The sequence below is a fragment of the Arvicola amphibius genome, chromosome 8 (genome assembly GCF_903992535.2).
Source record: "Arvicola amphibius chromosome 8, mArvAmp1.2, whole genome shotgun sequence".
NCBI lineage: Eukaryota > Metazoa > Chordata > Mammalia > Rodentia > Cricetidae > Arvicola > Arvicola amphibius.
The window spans coordinates 121,141,513-121,165,412 of record NC_052054.1 but is presented as its reverse complement, the minus strand read 5'-3'; the positions used below and the strand labels follow the sequence as shown (position 1 = coordinate 121,165,412).

At 37.5% G+C, this 23,900-nt stretch overlaps 1 protein-coding gene across 1 annotated transcript in view; it reads left to right on the top strand.

Annotated features, from left to right (window-relative positions):
- The window catches only part of Spag16 (sperm associated antigen 16), a 961,928-nt gene that overhangs the window by 496,848 nt on the left and 441,180 nt on the right, over positions 1-23,900 (top strand). Inside the window, exon 13 of the mRNA XM_038341053.2 lies at positions 15,816-16,001. Coding sequence (XP_038196981.2) covers positions 15,816-16,001 — 186 coding nt within the window. The remainder of the gene's footprint in view (positions 1-15,815; positions 16,002-23,900) is intronic.

The following is a 23,900-nucleotide window of genomic DNA, read 5'->3' as shown; positions in this document are numbered from 1 at the left end:
TCCGTGAACAGCAAAATAGATATTTTTTCTAAGTATATTTCAACATAGGGGAGAGAGTAATTCTGAAAACTAAAATTTGCCTCAGTAAAAACTCTCTGCTTCATAGCCTCCTTCCCACTTTCAACACCGAATTATCTATTTCAAGTAACTGACCAAGTTGGCATAGTTGGACTTCACAATTCTCTTGGTTGTAAACCTCAGTTTTTCTGCAGAACAAATTTCCTGGAACTTTGAAGTTGGAATGATCATCACCGATCCCACAAACAAACAGAAGAGGAATTTTCTGTTTCATTGTTACATTAAAGTCTCAAAGCATCATGTTCCCTGCAAGTCACATGTCCTTAAGAATTTACAAAGTTTCTTCACTTTGGAATATAGTCTTAGTTTGATCTGCCCTGTGGAGAGGTGTAATTTGTCTTCTACAGATAATAATACTGAAAAACTAAACATTTCAAAAGCAGTATGGTTTTGACAAGAGATGTGACTAGAGCAGATAAGTTCTAATTGTGACTAATCTCTATTTTATCTTTTATACCCTGAATGGAGAACTATTGCATATTAAATTTAATTCACCTTATGCTTGTGGTGAAGAACTCAGAGTTGATACTAAACTAACTGCCTATCACGTTAGAAAAATTCCATCTCTAGTGAATGGTGTAGCTTTGGTTTAGGGTACCTGATGGGCATGTTAAGCTTTGTGATATTGTGGGGCAATATGGGATACTGCCTAGTCACAGATACAACTTTCCAATTCATTTCTGGGAACTATTGTGTTCCTACCAGACCAGTGAGACCCTTGGATTTGATTGTTCCTATGGCTTCTTTCTCTCATCTGCAGTAATGGAGAGACAGGAGAGTAAATTAGTTACATTTAAACATGTCTTAGATTAATGGTATTTAGGTTAGATAAATGGTATATAAAAATGGCTTTGTAAACTTAATTGCTCAATAGAGTTTCAGGGTAGGAATATAATATAGCTCTTATTAGAGTCAGCCATGTATTTGTTTAAAGAAACTGATCTAATCAACAAGATTAATACCCACATGAGGCTAACGAAAATAATTTGAAAATGAAACATGAGAAGGAAACAGTAAGGGTATTTAGAGCCTGCAAGTGAAAGTTAAATAAAATGAATCTTATATTTTAATATGTAGGCATCAAGTATAGTCTTATGCTCAATGCCAGGACTTAAGGTAGTGGGGAAAAAGTTGAAATAAAATGTTGAAAATATATGTGCTGTTGAATAAAGATAAACCAGTTATAAGCTGGAATAGTAGGTGCAGTTCTATTGGCAAAATGCTTTCCAAGTAAGCATGAAGATCTGCTTTTAATCTCCAGAACCCACGTGAAAAGGCAAGGATGATGGCACACACTTCTAGTCCTTGCACCAGAGAGATGGAGTCATGATTAGGCAAGTCCCAGGTCCCACTAGGAGGCTCTGCCTCAAATTAATAATGTGTATGATGTCTGAACAATGACACTAGAGACTGGCCTCTGAACACACAGGGACATGTGCGTTCTCTCCCTCCCCTCTCTCCCTCCGTCCTTCCCTCCCTCCCTCTCTCTCTCTCTCTCTCTCTCTCTCTCTCTCTCTCTCTCTCTCTCTCACACACACACACACACACACACACACACACACACACACCACCTGATAAAACAGTGTACAGACAATGTGGCATATGGTAATCCTCCAAAGAGATAAAAAATGAAATGAAGTTGTTGTTCCACTCAAGTGTAAGACGCTAAGAGCATGGCTCACAATCTAGTGGTCAGAAAATGTCTGATAAACTACGCACGTAGTTCTTTGTTCTTTGTGAGCCCATCAGGCATCTGGAATCACAGTGCATACATGGGACAAAGCAGGTGTATGCATGGAGGAATGGAATGTAAATGAGCTATCAATGGCAGAACCAGAAGAGGACTGGTGTCATACCTGAGGGCAGGAGGGAATTGACTGCCTTCTGTCATAAAGTGCTAAAGTCTGAGTGAGGCAGGACCACCCCTACCTAGAAGGGGTAAAGAGAAATAACATCCTTTGCCATTGGGTAACTGAGAAGGGGTTATTGGTACAGGACTCAGAGGGACTCTGGACCCACACTTGACATAGCCACCAATAAGAGCGCTGATGAGTAAGAGCAACATCCTAACCTGGACCCAGGAGCAATATTGTTTCTGTTCCTGGTATAAAACTTAATGATCAATAAGTTGTGTCAAGTCTGACTTGACAGAAGGGATTCCCCGAAACTTACAGATTCTTCCAAACAGATCTTTCTGGTGACTGGTGGGAGGGCTGGGATACTGAAGCGAGCATCCCTGGGTGGAGTTCCTGAGAAGGGCCAGCACTCTAATGGGATCATTCATCATGCAAAAGGAAAGAGAGAAGATATTTCAGAGAGTGAGTTTTAAAAAAGTAGAATAATTTGTAAAAGTAATTAAATTTAGAAATGTGTGATTGAATAAGATAGATTGCAATGCTCTCTGTTCTTGAGATTATAAAATCTGAAATACTGTCATTGTGATATCATCATTGTGGAAAGAATCCAATTTTATACCAGGAACAGAGACAGCATTCCTCATTTATGGTGGGATGTGGTCCTTACTCATCAGAGCTCTCATTAGTGGCAGTGTCAAGTGAGGGTCCCTAGTCCCTCTGACTCTGCATCAATAGACCCTTCTCAAATATTCAGTGGCAAAGGATTTTTTTTAATTTATCTATCTATTTATTTATCCCTTCCAGGTAGTGGTAGATAATAATTGTTGGTAATGGTTTCGCTATGGACATGACTGGGCAGTTTATTAGCAAGTCCCTAACCTAATTAGATAGTCCTAGGTCTCAGAGAGTCAGTGACCACTGATCTCTACATATTTGCACACACACAAACACACAGGAACATGGACACACCCAAACACACACTGACACATGGGACAACACACACACGCAAAGGAAATACTGTGCCCAATTCTATTTGTACAAGGGATTGAACAGTTGAAACTTCACTGTTCTTACCTTGGCAGCTTTGTGATCGGGTCATGGCAGCAGTGTGGAGAAAGGATCGTATTCCATTCCACACTTATTTTGGGCTGCAGGTGTCGGACAGTATATTCAGTCTCTGCTGACCTGGAGTATATTGTCAAATCAATCCTCATAAGACTTGAACTTGATGCCACACTTGCGATTTTTTGGTTACGATGTACTCCTGAAAGTCAGAACAGACTATATTGAAAATTTCTGTGACTCGGGAATTTTACTCACTCAGCTCAGAGGTCAGAGACAGGTGCAAAAGCAGCAGCCTCCCAGGAGCGCTTTTCATTGCAGGAAGAGCACATTGCTGTATTACAAGTTAGACTTGGAAAAATGTCTTTGCTAAGTAGTGCATATACATGCAAGGCTGAGACCTGGTCTCAAGACTCATTTGCCTCATCCAGGAATGATTGTTAATAAGGAAAGCACAGATATCAAATTAATTCGGTTCAATATTAAATGCAAGTCTACATTAGAAATGTTTATAATTCCCCACACAACTCCTGTCCTGCTCCTGTAGCAAGCCAGCCCTTCCTGCTTTTAAAATTAACCTCTGATTACACCTCCCTAAGGCCGTCTGACACCCTGCACAGAGCCTCATTCTGTAAGACTGCAGGAACGGCCTTGGTATTTGGTGGTTGCTTGTCCACCCAGTTTGATTTTCTATTACTTTTTTTTCTTCTTGAGTGAAAAAATACTTTAAAATCTGAGAATGTACAATAATTTCCTGCAGAATATACCCATCCGTCTAATTACCTATTTTTATGTTGTAAACATTTGCTTATATGTATAGATTTTGTTCAAATGTGTCACCTTTTCAAGACTGTCCTGGCCTTCTCAGCCCAATCACGTCCCTCCTCTCTATTTATTTGGTAAAATTCTTAGGTAATACTTGTATTAATTGATTATATACTTATGCAACATACTTATACATGAAGTCAGTGAAGAGAGAGTATATCTTTGTATTTCTAAAATAATAGCACATTTTGTGAATGTTAAACTATATTTTAAATCCAAGAGATTATGAGCCTTTCAAACATGAATTTTTTGAGAGATAATTAAAATGAGAGATAGCTTGATAGGAAAAGCAAAACAAAGACAGAAGCCCAGTTGACATATATAATGCATGTAAATGGATTTCCATCTTTTCTATCAGTGAAAAACTGTGAATTCACTAGTGATCCCCATTGTCAACAAAAGAAATCTGAAGCGGTTCAGTGACCCAACTGCAGAACTCCCCAAAACGTTGCACCCTTGAATCCACACTATAAGGCATGGTGTTATTAGGTATCAGTTCATGGAGCAATGGCTTCAGCTATGGCATCTCACTGACAAGACAAGCAGGGTGTGTCTCACTGACAAGCAGGGTGTGCTCCTTGTCCCTCTGTTCTAGGAAGGAGACTCCTGAGATAGTGTTAAATGCTGCAGCTGAGTGAATGCAGTGACAGAGAAGACACAAGACGCAGAGACCCACCTGTTCGTACACTCAGGAGTCCTTGTTTGTTTTGTCCAATTTGATATCTATTTTTGTTTGATCACATCTTATTTTATTATATTATACCTTAAAAGCATCTCTAGAAGCACAATTTAATAAAACACTTATTAAAATCTAGTATGGGAAAGGCATAGTCAAAGAGCTGATCATTGCCAGCATAAAGAAACAGACCAAAGACTAAAAATAATAAATGGCTTTGATAATGCTAAAAAATGAAGAACAAAGAAGGAAATGCCAGAGAAACAAAATATTGAAGATATAATTTTAAGCAGATTTTCAAACAAGTTCCGTTTAGATTCCCCTCTGTGATATGGTGGAATTGAAGGAAAGAGTAAAGCTATGGAAGCATTGGGTCACAGCTTCCCAGTGATGGACAAAATCCACAGATGCCCTGCGGGAAGATGGCTTTCTGTGCTGGTACCACAGGGGAAGATGGATTGAGTTGTCTTGCACTGTACCTGTAGCATTTTTATCAGCTGGAACATGAATCGATAAACCTCCTGGGTAAAATCTCAGCACTTAGGTAGCCTTTCAGATATCTTTATGAGCAAGGGTCAGCAAAGACTTCTCCAGTTGGCTTATCTTACTTTCCAGGCCACTCCATATCTCCACTCTGCCCCAGTCCTTCAACCACCCACGTCACACTCCCTTTCAGATTCCCTTGTCTTCTTGATCAAGTCTTGGCTGCCTTGGCGCTTGTCCCTAGAACTTGTTTTAGTTTTGGAATTCTGAAGGGGATTCTAGGACTCCTTTTTCTTATTTCCAGGATAGCACCATCAGTCCTGATTTGTTGAAAGTTGAATAGACTAGCCTATAAGTTTTCCTATCCTTCTACAACCTAAACAAATACCAGGTATCCATGTAGAGCCTGAATATTCATGTAGGTAAAACATGCCTGGGTTTGAAAATAAAATAAATCTGAAATGAACATTCATATAAGATAAGCAGTCTATCAATACAATGATAAGAGATTATGTGTGTGTCCATTTCTCTGTCTCTTCAATTCTCCATAATACATGTGGTTTAGAATTGATTTTATTGTAGGTACAGGGACAAGACCTGTACCTATGAGCTTATGGGGGCCGATCTTATTAAAAACATCACATGCACACATCTATCTTAATGTTCTCTTGCTATGAAGAGATGCTGTGATCAAGGCAATTCAAATAAAAATCATTTAATTGGAGAGTTTGCTTACAGTTTCAGAGGGTGAGTTTTTTCTTTTTTTTTCATTGTGGCAGAAAGCAGACAGGCATGCTGTTGCAGCAGTAGCTGAGAACTTGACATCTAGTTCCACAGGCAGCAGAAAAGAGGAGCTCTAAACTTGGCACGAGCACAGAGCCTATTCCTAGCAACTGACTTATTCCAACATGCATATATACACATACATGCAGAAAGAGAGAGAGAGAGAGAGAGAGAGAGAGAGAGAGAAACACTCAGATACAACATCTAAAAAATTAAAAACATGAAAAAGAAAAATATATGTTTTTTTGACTCTCCCTTGTGCTTAGCACCTGAAGGAAATGAGTCACCTTATCATTTGCATGCCGTCACCTTTTCTATCTAAATTCATTGATCCTGTTATATTTGCACATGCAATTGCACACATATTTTACATTGGGAGTTAGGACTTTTCGCATATAGATCTTAGCAACAAGGGGCATATATGCTTGCCCTTTGAAAGATTTGGCTGCCCCAGGGCATTTGGGGAGATGCTGGAGAAAAGCTAACTTATGTCACTGAAGGATCATATTTTATACCCCATTTCACATGTGTTCTCGTTCTGTCTCTATCTCTTTTTGTGTGTGTCTCTCTTTAACACACACACACAGACACACACACACATACACACACACTGCCCTCAGCAATGCCCTGTATCTTCACAAGAACCAAAAGCATACTGTGTTTCATATTTTAATACATATAATTTGAAAATATTTTAAAAAGAATATTCAGGCTTGTGTTTACATTCATGAACTTTATTTTTATTTATTTATTTTAAAAAAGAAAACATAGTATCTTTTTTCATTATACTTACCAATTCGAGTTCCCACTCCCTCTCCTCTCCCATTCCCTCCACATAACCCTCCACCCCACCCCTACCCACTCTTCTGACAGGGTAGAGCACATTGCTTTGGGTTAAGATCCAAGGCCCTCCCGACTCTATCTAGGCTGAGCAAGGTATTCCTCCAAAGAGAATAGGTTCCCAAAAAGCCAGTACAAGCAATAGGGTAAATATTGGTGCCACTGCCAGTGTCCCCTCAGTCTGCCCCAGTCGTGGAACTGTCAACCACATTCAGAGAGACTAGTTTGGTCCTATGCTTGTTTCTTCCCAGTCTGGCAGGAGTTGGTTAACTCCCATTAGCTCAGGTAGACTGTTTCAGTGGGTGTACCCATCATGGTCTTGACCTCATTGCTCATATCCTTATTTCTTCCACTCTTCAACTGGACTTTGGGAGCTCAGTCCAGTGCTCTGATGCAGGTCTCTGCCTCTGCCTCTGCCTCGATTAGTCGCTGGTGAAGGCTCTACAGTGATATTTAAGATAATCATCAGTCTGACTACAGGGCAAGTCAAGATTGGGCTCCCTGTCCTCTATTGCCCGGGGTTCTAGGAGGGGTTATCTTTTTGGATTCCTGGGAATTTCTCTAGAGTCGGGTTTCTGCTAACCCTATAATGGCTCCCTCAATCAAGATATCTCTCTTCTTGCTCTCATCTCTGTTCTTCCTCCATCTCGACCATTCTTTCAAGTTCTCATCTACTCTCCTCTCCTTTCCTCTTCTTCTCAGACCTTCCTCTCTCCCCCACCCCTATATTCCCAATTTGTCAGGTGATCTGTCTATTTTGACTTTCTAGGTGAACCTATATATGTTTTTCTTAGGGTTCACCTTGTTACTTAGCTTCTCTAAGATCATGAACTATAGACTTAATATCCTTTGTCTATGACTGCATCCACTTATGAGTGAGTAGATACCATATTTATCTTTTTGGGTCTGAGATACCTCACTCAGGATGGTGCTTTCTAGTTTTATCCATTTGCAGGCAAAATTCAAGATATCATTGTTTTTCACTGCTGAGTAGTACTCTAATGTATGAATTGCCACATTTTCTTTTTTCCATTCTTCAGTTGAGGAGTATCTATTTTGTTTTCAGGTTCTGACTATTACAAATGATGCTTCTATGAATATAGTTGAACACATGTTTTTGTAGTATGATTGAGCATCTTTCTGGTAGATGCCCAAGAGTTGTTTTGCGGAGTCCTGAAGTAGGTTTATTCCCAATTTTCTGAGAAACCACCATACTGATTTCCAAAGTGGTTGAACAAGTTTGCATTCCCACCAGCAATGGAGGAATTACTCCCCTTACTCCACATGCTCTCCAGTATAGTCTCTCATTGGTGCTTTTGACCTTAGCCATTCTGACAGGTATAAGATCGTATCTCAGAGTTGTTTTGGTTTGCATTTTCCCGATGACTAAGGATGTTAAACATTTTCCTAAGTGTCTTTTGGCCATTTGAGATTCTTCTATTGAGAATTCTATGTTTAGTTCTGAAACCCCCTTTTTTTATTTGGGGTACTTGAAATTTTGATGTCTAAATTCTAGAGTTCTTATACATTTTGGAGATCAGTTCATTGTCTGATGTGCGGTTGGTGAAGATCTCTTCCCATTCAGTATGCTGCCTTCTTGGTCTTTTGACTGTGTCCTTTGCTTTACAGAAGCTTCACAGTTTCAGGGGGTCCCATTTGTTTATTGTTGCTCTCAGTGTTTGTGCTACTGGGGTTATATTTAGGAAATGGTCTCTAGTGCCCATGCATTGAAGACTACTTCCAAGCTTTTTTTCTATTAGGATCATTGTGTTAGGGTTTAAAAGGAGGTCTTTAAAACATTTGGACTTGAGTTTTGTACATGGGAATAGATATGGATCTATTTTCATTCTTCTACATATTTATATCCAGTTATATATGCACAATTTGTTGAAAATACTTTCTTTTTTATTGTATAATATTTGCTTCTTTGTCAAAAATCATATATTCATAGGATTAATATAGAGGTCTTTGATTCGAATCTGTTGGTCAATCTCTCTGTTTTTATGCCAGTACCAAATTGTTTTCATGCTGTAGCTCTGTGATAGAGCTTGGTGTAGAGATGGTGATGCCTCTGGAAGTTCCTTTATTGTACAAGATTGTTTTGGCTATCCTGTTGTTTTTGGTTTTACATATGAAGTTGATTATTGTTCTTTCAAGGTCTGTGAAGAATTGTGTTGGTATTTTGATGGAGATTGCATTGAATTTATAGATTGCTTTTGGTAGAATTGCCATTTTTACTATGTTGATCCTATCTATCCAAGAGCATGGGAGATCTTCACATTTCCTTATATCTTCTTCAATTTCTTTTTTCAAAGACTTAAAGTTCTTGTTTAACAGGTTTTTCACTTTTTTTGGTTAGTGTTACCCAAGATATTTTAAGTTATTTGTGGCTATTATGAAAGTTGATGTTTCTCTGATGCCTTTCTCAGCCCCTATATCATTTGTATATAGGAGGTCTACTGAGTTTTTTAGTTGATCTTACAGCCTTCCACATTATTTTAGGTATTTATCAGCTGTAGGAGTTGAGTCTTTGGGGTTGCTTATATATACTATCATATCATCTGCTAATAACGAATGTTTGACTTCTTCCTCTCCAACTTGAATCCCCTTGATCTCCTTTTGTTGTCTTATTGCTATAGGCAGAACTTTAAGAACTACTATGTTGAAGAGATTTGTAGAGAGTGGACAGCCTTGTCTTCTTCCTGATTTTAGTGGCATAGCTTTGAGTTTCTCTCCATTTAATTTGATGTTGTCTGTCTGCTTGTTTTATAAAGATTTTATTATGTTTAGATATGTTCCTTTTATCCCTGATCTCTCCAAGACCTTTACCATTAAGTTCTTTTGGATTTTGTCAAATGCTTTCTCAGCACCTAATGACATGATCATATGGTTTCTTCTTTCAGTTTATTTATTTGATAGATTACGTTGATAGGTTTTTGTGTGATGAACTACCCCTGCATTTTTGGGTTGAAGCCAACTTGATCATGGTGAAGGATTTGAGTATTTAGCATCCATGTTCATGTTTGAGATTGGTCTGTAATGCTCTTTATTGGTTGAGTTTTTGTGTGGTTTGGGCATCAGGGTAACTGCAGTTTCATAAAAAGATTTTGGCAATGTTCCTTTTGTTTCTATTATGTGGAACACTTTGAGGAGTACAGTTATTAGCTCTTCTTGGAAGCTCTTCTAGAATTCTGATCTAAATCCAGCCCTGGGATTTCTTTGGTTGAGAGGTTTTTGATGACAACATCTATTTTTTTTGTTGCAGTTTATAGGTCTATTTAATTTGTTCACCTGGTCTTGATTTAATTTTATTCTATGGTAGTTATCTAGAAAAATTTCCATTTCTTCCATGTTTTTGAATTTTGTGGAGTACAGGTTTTGGTTGTATGACCTAATAATTCTCTGAATTTTCTCAGTGTCTCTTGTTATGTCTTCCTTTTCATTTTTGATTTTGTTAATTTGGATGTTCTCTTTCTACCTTTTGATTGGCTTGAATAAGGGTTTGCCTATCTTGTTGATTTTCTCAAAGAACCAGCTCTTCGTCTCATTGATTCTTTGTATTGTTTTCTTTGTTTCTATTTTGTTGATTTCAGCCCTCAATCTGATAATTTTCTGTCTTCTACTCCTCCTGTGTACTTCTTCTTTTTGTTCTACAGCTTTCTGGCATGATGTTAAGTCACTGATGTGAGCTTTCTCCACTTTCTTTATATGGGAAATTAATGCTATGAACTTTCCTCTTAGCATTGCTTTCACAGTGTCCCATAGGTTTGGGTATATTGTGCCATTATTTTCGTTGATTTCTAAAAAGTCTTTAATCTCATTCTTTATTTTTTCCTTGACCCAGGGGGTGGTTCAAAAGTTCACAATTTCCATGAATTTGTAGACTTCTAGGGAGTAGAGTTGTTAAATTCTTTTTTTTCAATGATGTTATTTTATTTAATATATTTTTCAATTTTAAGGTACATAATACCACTATGTTTGTCTTATTGAAAGCTAATTTATGCTTCTTCACAGTTAAGTAAAGACATGTAGTCTAAGAACCATGAAGCATGGCACTCCCAGGGATAAACTCTTAAAGTGTTGATGAAGATTTTAATGCACATTGCAGGTAGAATGAGATAACTCCAGAATTCCATACTTCCTCATTTCCACCTGGTAGCAACTTTTAGGTCAAATTCTCTACAAGATTCTTATAAACATAATTATTTATTTTTAAGGCAATAATTTCTATTGTTTTTAATTATGTGTGAGCATGAGCTGGATTTATAAATTGTTAATGTCCTGATGTATAAACTGGTACCCAAATCCCAATTCTCTTACAAAAGTCGTATGTGCTTAAGCTGTTTTTTTCCCTTTTGCTGTTGTGCCCTGAGTTGTTAAATTCTAACTTTAAATCATGGTGATCAGATAAGATAGACGGGGTTACTCCATGTTTTTTGGTATCTGTGGAGGTTTGCTTTGCTACCTAGAATGTAGTCAGTTTTTGAGAAAGTTCTGTGAGGTGCTGAGAAGAAGGTACACTCTTATATGTTTGGAAGGAATGTTCAATAGATGTCTGTTAAGTCCACTTGAGGCATGACATCTGTTAGTTCTCTTTTTTCTTTGTTATATTTCTGTCTGGTTGAGCTGTCCATTGTTGAGAGTGGAGTGTTGAAGTTTCATACTATTAGTGTGTGGGGTTTGATGTTCAATTTAAGTTTTAGTAATTTCTTTTACATATGTGGGTGCTCTTGTATTAAGGAGCACAGATGTTCAGGATTGAGACTTCATCTTGGGTTGTTCCTCTTATGAGTATAAAGTGTCCTTCTCCATCTCTTCTGATTGAATCTAGTTTGAAATCTATTCTGATAGATATTGAGATAACGACACCTGCTTGTTTCTTAGGTCCACTTGATTTGAAAACCTTTTTCCAACCCTTTACTCTGAGGTAATGTCTGTCTTTGAGGTTGAGGTATGTTTCCTGTATAGAGCATAAGGGTGGATCCTTTTTTTATATTTATTCTTTTAGCCTGTGTCTTTTTATAGGTGAATTGAGACCATTGATATTAAGAGATATTAATTACTAGTGGTTGTTAATTCCTATTATTTTTCAGTAGTAGTGTTTATGTGTTTCCTTTCTTTGAGTTTTGCTGACTGGTGGGAGCTTATCCATTGCCTGTGATTTTGTGGGTGCAGTTAGCTTCCTTGGGTTGGAGTTTTCCTTCTAGTTCTTTCTTTAGGGCTGGGTTTGTTGATATGTATTGTTTAAATATGGTTTTGTCATGGAATCTCTTGTTTTCTCTATCAATGGTGATTTGCTGGGTATAGTATTCTGGTCTTGCATCCGTGTTCTCTTAGAGTTTGCAGCACCTCTGTGCAGGATCTTCTGCTTTTCATAGTTTTCATTGAGAATTCAGGTCTAATTCTGATAGGTCTACCTTTGTGTGTTACTTGACCCTTTTCTTATGCAGCTATTTATATTCTTTCTTTATTCTGTATGTTTTACATTTTGGTTATTATATGGCAAGGGGACGTTTTTGATCCAGTCTATTTGGTGTTCTGTTTTATTGTACTCTCATAGGCATATCGCTCTTTAGGTTGGGAAAGTTTTGTTCTATAATTTAGTTGAATATATTTTCTGTGCCTTTGAGCTGGAGTTCTTCTCCTTCACCCCTATTACTCTTAGGTTTCGTCTTGTCATGTTGCCCCATAGTCCCTGGATGATTTGTGTTAAGAATTTATTGAATTTAATGTTTTTTGACCAATGAATCAAATTCCTTTATAGTATCTTCAACACCTGAGATTCTCTCTTCCATCTCTTTTATTCTGTTGGTTATGCTTGCCTCTGTAGTTCCTATTCATTTACCCAGATTCATATCCATAATTTCCTTGATTTGTGTTTTCTTTTTGCCTCTGTTTCATTCTTCTAGTCTTGAACTTTTTGCTTCACATGCTTGATTGTTTTTTTTTTTTTGTCTTTTTCTCCATTTCTTATCAAGTTTTTCATTTCCTCTTTAAATGTTTCCATCATGTTCATAAAGTTACATTTAAAGTTGTTTTCTTCTGCTTCTTCTGGGTTAGGATGATCAAGTCTTCTTGTATGACCACTGGGTTCTGGTGTTAAGTTGCTTTTTATGTTGTTGGATGAATTCTTGCACTGGTGCCTACCCATCTCTTCCTTCACATGAGGCTGGCAGTGTCTTTGTGTCTGGTTCAATCCTTGCAGTGGCTGTCTTTATCTTGGAATTGTTCTTGGTATGGTCTGTACTGTCAATGTCCATGTCTCGGGGAGCCACTGAGGTCTCTCTAAGCTTGCTCTCTTGGTCTTCTCTCCTGGTTACTCTCTTGATGCTCTCACTTGTTCCGCTTGCTGTTGTAGCCAGCTCTTGCCCCCCACCAAGTAATGTAGCAAGCTGTGTTTCAGAGCTTTGCCAAGGTTCCAGGAGGTTAGATGAGTATGGAAATGGGCTGGGGCTAGTAGCTTGAGGGGCCCGGTGGATGGGGGTTGGTATTGGGGTATCCTACCTGCAGGAAGCTGTCCTGTTGGCTGGCTAGAGGAGCCAAGGCAGTTGGGGGAGGACCTCAGAATTTTGTCCCACTATGGAGGTCTTAGAGAGTTGGGTGTCCCACCAAATAGCTGTTCACTCACCTCTTGTTCCCCTCAATACTGTAGCAGGCTGTATTTCAGAGTTCCACCTAGGTTGCAGGAGGAAAGGTGAGTTTGGGGGCAGGATGAAGCTAGTAGCTTGCAGGGTCTGGTGGATAGGGGTGGATATTCCATGAACTTTAATTTTAAAACTTCTGAAAACATTATTTATTTTTATTGTTAAATATCAGCTTGTGATACTTATAAAGAAATGGCAGTACAACATCCCAGTTGTATTCTAAATTAAAAGAGTATATTAAAGTGATGTGGAGAGTTCTTAGCCAAAGGCAAAAAATCTCAGTAGTCATTCTCATCCTAGACCAAGGCTTTGATCCATGGTAGCCTGCTAACCCATAAAAAAATGGTCAGAGAAAAAGGAAGAAATTGTTTCATGTTTTGTTTAAATATTTTATTTTATTTTTTTTCATTCTCATGGTTTATTTTTTTTATATTTAAAAATTTCCATCTCCTTCCCTCCTCCTCCCCTTCCCTCCGCTCCTCCTCCCCCTTCCCTCCCCTCCTTCTCCCCCTTCCCTCCCCCTTTAAATATTTTAGATAAATGTATTTTTTATTGTTTGGTGTTCAATACCAAACTCTAAAAGTGTAAATGGCAAGTGCATGAATGAGCAAATGGTCACTACAGAGCAAAGAATATGTTTATATTCTCTGTAGCTGTGAAACATGACTGTCACAGAGCAATTTTCAGCTATGCTAATCTAAAGGAAAGTCTTTGCTGACTTTAATGGGAATGTCTTCAGTCCATATAATCCACTGTCCCTGTAGCATTTTCTAGAGCTCCCTGTCAGTGCTGGCCACTGCCTCTGTACAAATGAAAATTTCATATCCCACTTAAAATAAAAAGAAGCTCACTATTAAAAGCCAAATAACTTTACTATATTGACATTTCTTTTTGTAATTTGACTAAAATATAATTACATCACTTCTCGTGTTTTTCCCTCCCTCCTCACCACCTGTGTGTGACACCTCGTCCCTTCCAAACCATAACCTCCCTTCTTTAGCCATTATTGTTATGTGTACAAAGGAATAAACATACACATATAACTTGCTGTTTCCATCCAGTGTTGTTTGCATGTACATGTTTCTAAGGCCACTCCTTGGTATGGGATAACCAATCACAAGGATTGTCCCTGGGGAAGAATTTCAGCAGTTGCTATCTGCCTGTAGCTCCTCATCTAAGGGTGAGTCTATCGAGACTTTCCCATCGACACTGGTATATCAACTGTTATTAGATTGTTCGTGTCTTGTTTCAACCATCATGTTGTGGAGATTTAATGGATGCCACTCTGTTTACATACAGAAGACGTCATCTAACAACACACTTTCTGGTCCTCTGCCTCTTAGAATCTTTCTTTCCCCTCTTCCGTGATGTTTCCTGAATCTTGGGTGTGGACATTGTGTTGCTCATATATAAACTAAGGCTAGGTACCAACCTGTCACTTGTTCTCCACATTTTGACTAGTTGTGGCTTTCTGTGATCATCTCCTGCAACTTTGAAATGACGTTTGCTCGATATAGGGTGAGATCTACACTTATCAGTGGGGATAAGATTAGTATTTAGAATGGAGTTAGGATCCATGCTGGTTTAGGAAAGTGGCAGTAGATATACTTTCCTACTCTATTCATAGCTTGACTTTATTCACACATTCATCCAATTTTACTTCTTTACAGTGGGGTGTTTTCTGAGCACCTTAACTAACCAAGCATGATGCTAAAAGCACACCGAAAAGATGTGTCTCCATGATGAAACACAGGCTGAGGCAGAGGCCACTATGAGTCAGTGGGTGAAAGCTACCAAGGGAATACAAAGAATATTCTAGGTCAACTCACATAAAGATGATGAAAGTGTAATTTGTTTGCAGCTGATATTTTGCCCGACACCCCGGAAAAGTTATTTGCTCCTGATCATGGGCAGACACAGTTTCCTTTAACTGAATTTAGTGTCCACTCTTTGAAAGCCACAGCTTTGAAAATATCTGCTAATAACTTCAATGGAAAAATTCAAAGATTCATTGTCAATTACTCAGTACCTTAAAAATCTCACTTTAATGATATAGCACAAAAAACCTTGCCTCATTCTTCATCTTCTTGAAGATTTAATCAGTGTTACGTGGGTCAATGACAACAGTTTTCTCCTTATTGTGTTTTTGAAAGGTCTTAAAACATCTAGACAGTTTGCATTTTGAAGTCTCCCTTTTCATATAGTGTAACACATAACCTTGAACTCAACTCAGGCTAAAAAGGAAAATGCTATTTTGGTAAATTAATCAGAAGCACTCTAGAAGATCTAATTTAAAAGTACACATTAGCTGTTTATCTCATAGTATGAATTTATAATCAATCAAAGTAAATAATTGAGTAGACTCAAATATTATGATGAAGCCTAGCCATTTAAGTGTATAACTAAAGCAAACAAACCTCAATTAAACACACACCTCTCATAATAGAATATATATGTACAAATATATATATATATATATATATATATATATATATATGAATGTACACATGGTTCAAAGAAAAACATGAATGATTTTTTAAACCACTTGTCTTGTTTTCTTGAAAACAGTGGCAACAAGTTGGCTACTTCAAGTGGTGATTCCACAGTTAAATTATGGGACCTTTCAAAAGGCGAATGCATGCTGACCTTTGAAGGACACAACCACGCAGTATGGTCCTGCACATGGCACTCTAGTGGTGACTTTGTGGCCTCTGCCTCACTGGATATGACTAGTAAAATCTGGGATGTCAATAGGTAAGAACTACTTTTAACTATTATCGATCTATATTGATATGAATTTGCATGAATAAAGTGTGTTGTTTTCCTCAATGCTGCCACTGGAAAACATTACAAGAAACTATTCATTGCTAAGATTACAGAGAATGGTATAAATAATCTTTATGAAATCCATTTCTAACTCTATTGATCTTTGTTGATATAATAATTCCTTTCTGAGTGTCGAGAACAAGATCAAACCTGTGTTAAAAGATTAGGGCTGCGTCAACTGGAAGCCATTTATTAGAAGTGGATAGAAATGAATATTTATTTTAAGTAGGAATTTTGTTCTGCTGAGCACAGGGTTGCTGTATCTCTGCATGGTGGAAGATTTTTGGCAGTTGTGAATATTATGGAATTGGCTTATGCTCAATTTTTATTGATATGTTGGTATGTTTTTCCAAACCAATAATTTTTAGTAACTCACAAAATGTATGATATTCCAGATGTGAGAGTTTTATATTTATCTTAATTAAAAACAGACACCCATATCATTTGCAATACCAATAACAGTGTTGTAATATGTTAATAGACAAGTAAGTTGCAGAAAGAGCATATTAGGATATCATAAAATATCTTAAGTTTTTCAGCTTAGGGGTTATCTGCCAGGCTTTGAGCCTTGTTTGTTGTTGAAACTATGTCCAGGTTCCAGATTGTGGAATATTAGGCAAATTATTTTATTATTAAATCTAATTAGCTTATTTTAGAAGAGAATTATGGAGCCACCATAAAGACTGAGACTTAGAATTAATTCTTGGATATGCAGTTGGTCCCTTAAAAACTGCCTCCATTGTTTTCTGAGTTATGAGTGGCATCTTGAGAGCAGAGGACAATTGGGTGGCTTGGGACTGTTATCAAGATTTGTGGGAAGCTTTGGTCAAAGGTTGTCTTAAGTTCCACATATAAATGATTTCCTAAGGCTGTGCTTAGCCTCTTCCTCTCCATGCTGTGTTCTGTTTCCCTGATGCCACCACAAGGCTCTGGAAACGTTGATAACTGATATGTCCAGCTCTATGCAGAGCCGGTGAATGCAGCAGATTGTGAGTCTCATGATGGAGAGACCTTCCTTCTTACTATCCCTTTCCCCTGGGCACTGTGTAGACATTTCCATCAGCCCACCCACTGTCTTTACCGCAAAAATACTGTTCTCATCACAGCAGCAGAATCAACTGACAGGTTTCTCTCTGTAGAAGCAGCCTCATTGGGACACCATACAGAAAGGAAGACTTAAGCTAGCAGATATTGCTTCTCCTAGGTCTGTGTTCCCTGTCTTCTCAGAATATAACCTCTAGGCAGAGAAAGCCCATCACCAGCATAGAAATGCTATCTCCTCTGAGGAATGACTTTGGCCACTTCAACTGTGGGAACTTCTTCTTCAATTCTGGAATTTTGGTGAATGCTACGCAGTTCAGCATCATTTCTACTGTATTTCCTTTGTCATTCTGGTGATTAGGTTGATCAGTCTTCCCTGATGGAGTTTGTCTGTTCCTTAACACTCTTTTCTTCTCATTAGTTAGTGTACAACTTACATAGTTTTCAGTCCTATTCGGTAATATTTGATCATTAAGGTAATGGTAGCAGCTTCTGGTCCTTACGAGACCCTGACAGATTCAAACATGGGAAGATAAATAACATAACTCATCTGAGAGGAACAACTAACTAAACTTTGCCTATCCTGTGGTAAGAAAGCATGGCTCTGAGTGATCCATTTCTACTCTCTTCTATCTAAACAGTGGCAGTTGTTTTCTCAGTGGGGCATAATTTTTTTGTAATAATCAACTTGATGCAAAATTCCAATTATGTTATGTTTCTATATAATATGATCAGGTTTCATTAATATTTACAATACTGAGTCATTGGAATTTCAGTACAATTATCTAATTTTATTTTTTAATCAAGTTTGACTTAAAGACTGTAATGTATTCAAAATATATCTTCAAATCTATTAATCATTCAGAATGAGCAAACCCAGCTATGATTAGAAACTGATTCCCAATGAACCCCACTCCCCTTAGAACAATTTCAAACACTGTGATTTGACAATCTTCCCTTTGACTGTGACATAAATACTGTCATCTCATTGATGTCCAGTAGATACTGATATAGCAGATCAAAATTACTCTCGATTAATGTCAAAATCCTCTAATTTAAATTGTCTATCAATACCAGGATCTCAATCAAATACATCACCAATGGCAAAAAAGGATACTAACTTTGAAGATGAAATATTGCTCACAGAAACAAGTGAAGGGAGACTCTGATTACTTCTGAGGGGCTGCCGATAGGTCTTTCAGAGATTTAATCATAACATCAAGTTTGACTTTGTAATTACCCAAAGGTCAGAGTAATATAGGTCATGTCTAAACTATGAGAGTCTTGCTTTAAAGTCCCACAGGTTGCTTGAAATTGCTTAGCAACTTCAGGGGAGAGGTTACTTTTAGTGGTAATTTGGATGTTGACAGAAACTGTGTCTTGTTGTGTTTCTTAGTCTTCTATGGATGTTGTGTGGTTCTTAAGGACAGAATATTTTGAACTGATATATGTTGTCATTTACTTTGCTGTTTGGGAAGAATAACCCATGTAGATTTCCAAATAAAACTTAATACTTGCTAAGCAACATAAAGATTTTCCAATCACTGTCTGTGGTTCTGAATATTGTTAAAGCATCACTCTACAGAAGTTCATTATCACGCTTTGGTGGTCTTGCAAGGATCACACATATGAATGGATAGAAGTATGTGTTTTAGTTAGAAATCAATATTTCCTACTTCAATTTTAAAGTATGTCCTTTATTATCAAACACTAAGCACTCATGCACACTTGAAACACATATACACACATGCACACATGAACATATGTGCACAAGCACATACGTATTCACACAAAATACATGCACATATGATGCACACACATGTACACACACAAACACACATGAGCAGACATACACATTACAGACACACATACACAATTTATCCTGAACACAGAGTGTTTTGCATGTGACTATTTATTTACACAAATGAATAAAGATTGACTTCTCGTGAAGAGTGTAGAGCAGGGCTTTTCGTTTTCCATATCCATACTCAAGTTGTGTTTCAATTTGCTATCTTATCTTACACAAATCTATGAAGTGATTAAAATTGGGTAGGAGTATTAAAAATGATCTCAGCCACCTCTACAAATAATTTATGTTTCTTTTCCGAGGAATTTACACAAAGCACTAATGAATAAGTGTTCAGGAGATTACTTAACAGTATTGGGCTGTTATGAGATAAGGAGTCTTTCAGGCTCAATCACTGTCCTCAGCGAGATTATAAAGCATTTCAAGTTGTAGGGATTTGGAAGCAATCATAGAATTTGCAATGCATCTGCTCTCTGTGTTTCTGCATCAGGTATTCTGGGAGTGTCCTGGCTATTTTGTTCCAAGGAAACTGTATTTGGCTAAGTAGCCTCATCACATTGTCACCACGGTGTTTGGAAGGCAGACCGTGCGTCTGTTCCACTTGTAGCTGGAAGGAAAGGGGTTGGAAACAGCCAAAATGTTGCTGAGTGTAGCTGCTTCAGTTCCTTCAACAAGACAGCACAAGGGCAGTAATTTAGCCGTTCATATAAAGAATAGAAAGGGACAGGGGGACTTGGAAAATTCAACAGCTTCTCCCTCCCAAATGATGGGAAATAAATGTAATGGCCTTAATTCTCTGGGTATTATTTCAGATATCCTTGAAATTCTGTGGAGAAGGAAAACAAAGCAAGTTTAGGAATCACATTCATGTTGTGGTTTTCACTGTATTTTATTACTAGGAAGCAAATTTACCAGAAACCTGGGTTCATGAGAAAATCATGCTGACAAAGAAACCATGAGCCTACAGGTAGTAACTCACTCATTCTGAAATAGTCCTTGAGGCCCTAAATGTGTCCTTTAGTCACAAGGAGAAGGTAGAGCACAGATCCTACTGCAGAATCAACCACAGGGAAGAGTGGACAGGGAAAACCTGCTGTGAGACAGAGTCAGAATACATACAAGAATGCAATCAAAACCAAAGCAAACGCTGAAACCACAAACCACACAAGCAAACTGGAGTGGGAAAAGCATTCCTCTGGTGAGCATGCCATGGCTCATGTAGGGAACTTTCCTTGGTGCCTTGGAGAAGTTCCTTGGTTTTCTTTGTAGAACTTTAATACAATCCAAAAAACAGATGGTTTGTGGTTCCCATTCTGTTTCTCTCTGTTGCCAGTTGTACAGCTGCTAGCCCTTTCTTGCCCCATCATAGTGCATTAAGTCTGTGGTAGAAGCAGACAGCAGAAACTGTTTTCCTTAGTTGACCAGCCTAAGTAACCACTCTGACCTCATTGGACAGCTTTAGTACCATCTACAAACCATGGATTACAGAATACACACAGTGGCTCATTGTGATTTGAGGTGGTCTCCACTTCTAGGCTGGGAAAACATCAGCAAATACTTTTGTTTTTGTTTTGGAGGCAGAAAGGTAGTGGAGATGTTACTATTCATTTGTTTTGTTTTTTTCTTCTTTCATATTCATTAGAAACTCCACCATCTGAGTGCTGTTTCTCAGCTTTGCTATTTTTCAAGTGTGGCAGCACCAGTAACTTCTATATAGCAAAACAACAGTTAAACTGATCGGCACCATTTCCCTTTTATGGATCTCCAGGATATCCAATGGCCACACTAGTCTTAGAAGCCAGCTGTTTTTCTTTTAAATAAGAAGAGTGAAACTCTCTACCTGCTTGGATTGCAAACTCAGGAAGAGGGGAGAAGCTAAGTTATTACTGTCGTTTTATCCCAGCCTCTTTGCTGGGGTACTTGCTCCCACTGGTCCAATACAGGCCTCCTTTGAATATTTTCTAGGTGATATATTCTCCCTCATGACTTACTTTTAAGGCAGCAGGGATAGATCTTACAGTATTTGCCACCATTTAGATGGGGTCGCTTTGTGAAAGTTCTGTGCTGGTAGTCAAGCCCTCTTCCTCATGTTATGTCCATATATGTTTCAATACTGCTGGAGCCGATGAAATAGTAATTATCAGCAGATATACCTATAAGTATATTAATTGGTTTTCATAGGTTATAATGCTGTAAGAGTGGTTGTAAATTGTTTAAAAAGTACAGTTATTATTCATGTAGCTCTATTAGTAGAACTATGATTTAATAACAAGGAATTTAAAAACACCGAGATTTAAAGTTTATGTAGCCATGACTTTATTCATGGGAGGATTTTAAAGAGTCAATTTTAATGAATATAGTTAGATATTAAAATATAAATAGCATCTTCCATATGGATAGTGCTCTAGTTTCCTTCCTTCCTTTCTTCCTTTCTTTATTAAATATGTGTTATCCTTACTTAAAAATGTTTTTATGTATGTGTATATGCGCAGACATAATTATCTACATGTGCACCATGTGCAGACATGCACCTGTGAATGAAGTCAGGTTCTTGGACCTGGGGTCACTATCAATTATGAGCCGTCTAATAGAGGCAAAGAGCAGTGAGCACACTTAGGTACTGAGCTATCTCTCCAACTTTACAGGATTATTATTTGCTTATAGATCCAACAAACAAGCAGTTACGCCCTTATCTAATGTAGTATTCTAGTCACTATAGCAGTGTAGTGGTTTGAATGCGAATGTCACCACAAAAGTCACCAGGAAGTGGGACTTGTTGAGAAGGTTTAGAATGGGTGGCCTTGTTGCAGTAAATCTGGCCTTGTTGGAGCAAGGGTACCACTGCAGGTGAATGTTGAGGTATCAAACGCCAGTGTGAGAACCTGTCTCTCTCTTTCTGTCTCTTGCTTGTGGTTCAGAGCTCTTAACTATTTCTCCCGTGCTGTGACTGCCTGCTGTCATGTTCCCCATCATGATGATCATGTACTAACCCCTGAAACCCCTGAAGCAAGGCCCCAATTAAATGTTACTCCTCTAAGTTGCCTTGATAAATGTGTCTCTTCACAGAAATAGAGCAGAGACTAAGAGAAGTAGTGAAAAAATAGATGATATTGTATTGGAAAGAAAAAAATATATCAAATGTTAGAGATGAAGGAAAGCATGGGAGATGATCAGACGTTTTGGTCATGGGAAATGATTATATTTTCAAGGGGGTAATCCTTACCGTAAAGCTGACTGATGTTTGCAAAGACTTGATAAACTGAGACAAGTAGCTAAGCTCTTCTGAATTTTTCTGTGGTGATGTCAGAAAACTCACGTGACTATTGCAAGGCGAGTGTGACAACAATAAGTTTAGCAGACAGTTAAGACCCTTGTGTGTGTGTGCATATTGCAAAAGGCCTCATTTTCAATTAAATGGAAGACACCTGGTGGCTTCAAGCACAAGGTTTGATCTTCTTTGTATATTAATAGATGGCAATGGTGAAATTAGAGTATGGAGAGGAGGAGTAAAAATACAGATGTGGAAACACCGTTAAAAATGCACTGCCTAGTCCAGGCAAAAGATCCAAGCTTGGGCCAGTGACAGCAGTGAGACCTCCTTGTATCCTGGGTAAACATGGAAGAGAAAGCCAACAGGAGTCTTTCAACTACTATTATTGTGAGAGACAGAAAACAAATGACCTATTACATATTGTGATGACTAGAAAGCAAAAGGTTCATTCTCTTTATACTGGCACATTTTGAAACTAAGTATAAGGGGGGAATGCCCTCTGATTTGTCTCTCTAACAATCCTATGGAAGAGAACTGAGTCTTCCTCTGTCCACTGGCATCGCATCCTTCCGAATTCAATAATTCATCAGTCAAACAAAATCTTGGGCTGGATGAGAGGAAAGAAAAAGAAGGAATTAGTTAAAAGTAAGAAAAGGAAATGTGAAACACTAACATTCTGGTCCAGTGAGTTATTTCTTTGTTAGTGAAATGTAGTATTTGTTTCTTTTGGACAAATAATATACTAAATTGAACTTCAAAATGAGAGAAAATTCTTAATTTTAGATCAAAATTTCTTTATTAAAAAGTAATAAAACTGGGGCTTGATATTTATAATATAAAATATTTCATTAGTATACTTCATGTTCATTGTGACTCACTCAAAATGTTGCCTGTGCTGGTAAAAAAAAAGGACATATTGTACAATACTAATGGTTTCAAGACATAATAATGTAGAAAGAAGTATTAAGACTCAAGGGCATGGATTATTTATGCATTAATACTTGTGTTGTGAGGGTCTCCAATCTGCCTTGTTATATTTGAAAAAGCACCCAAGGCAAGTATTAACTGATTGCTAAAGTAATACTTAAAGTATCATTATGCTATATTAAAAGAAATGGTTAGGTACCTCTGGTGATTAATAATACGTCCTCTTCTACCCAATAATGATTTGGCTTTTCTGTTTGCAAATGAATAGTGCCTTCTTGGAATATGGGTCTGAAGAGTTTTCTAAATGTAGAGCATAAACAGAACATGAAAATATTTTGACTTTAATTTCTTTCTCCAAGAGAGAACATATTGCATTAGTGAAGAAATATCATTTTTTATAAGGAAAAAATATCAAAGCCAAGGTTCATACTTTATTTAGAAAGTTTTAGTATGATTTAAAAATTTAGCAGTTCTTTTATAACTAATATGGCTTTGTCTGGATTTGTGAAGAACGCCTACAGCAAATGCCCATTGCAATAAACTTGATGCAAAAGTTCTTTTATATCAGTATGAATGAATCAATAAGATACATTTCAAGAGTTCTTTGAAATTTAATCCTTAACACAATATTTTATATAAATAAGCTGTATATTTCCTATGTAACTTCTCTTAAATGACATGTACTTTCTCCTTGTTATCTTATATGCCAAATAAACTAGATATTAAAAAGAATTTGTGTGAATAAATGAGATTAAAAATATCCCAAGTTAGTAAAATATTT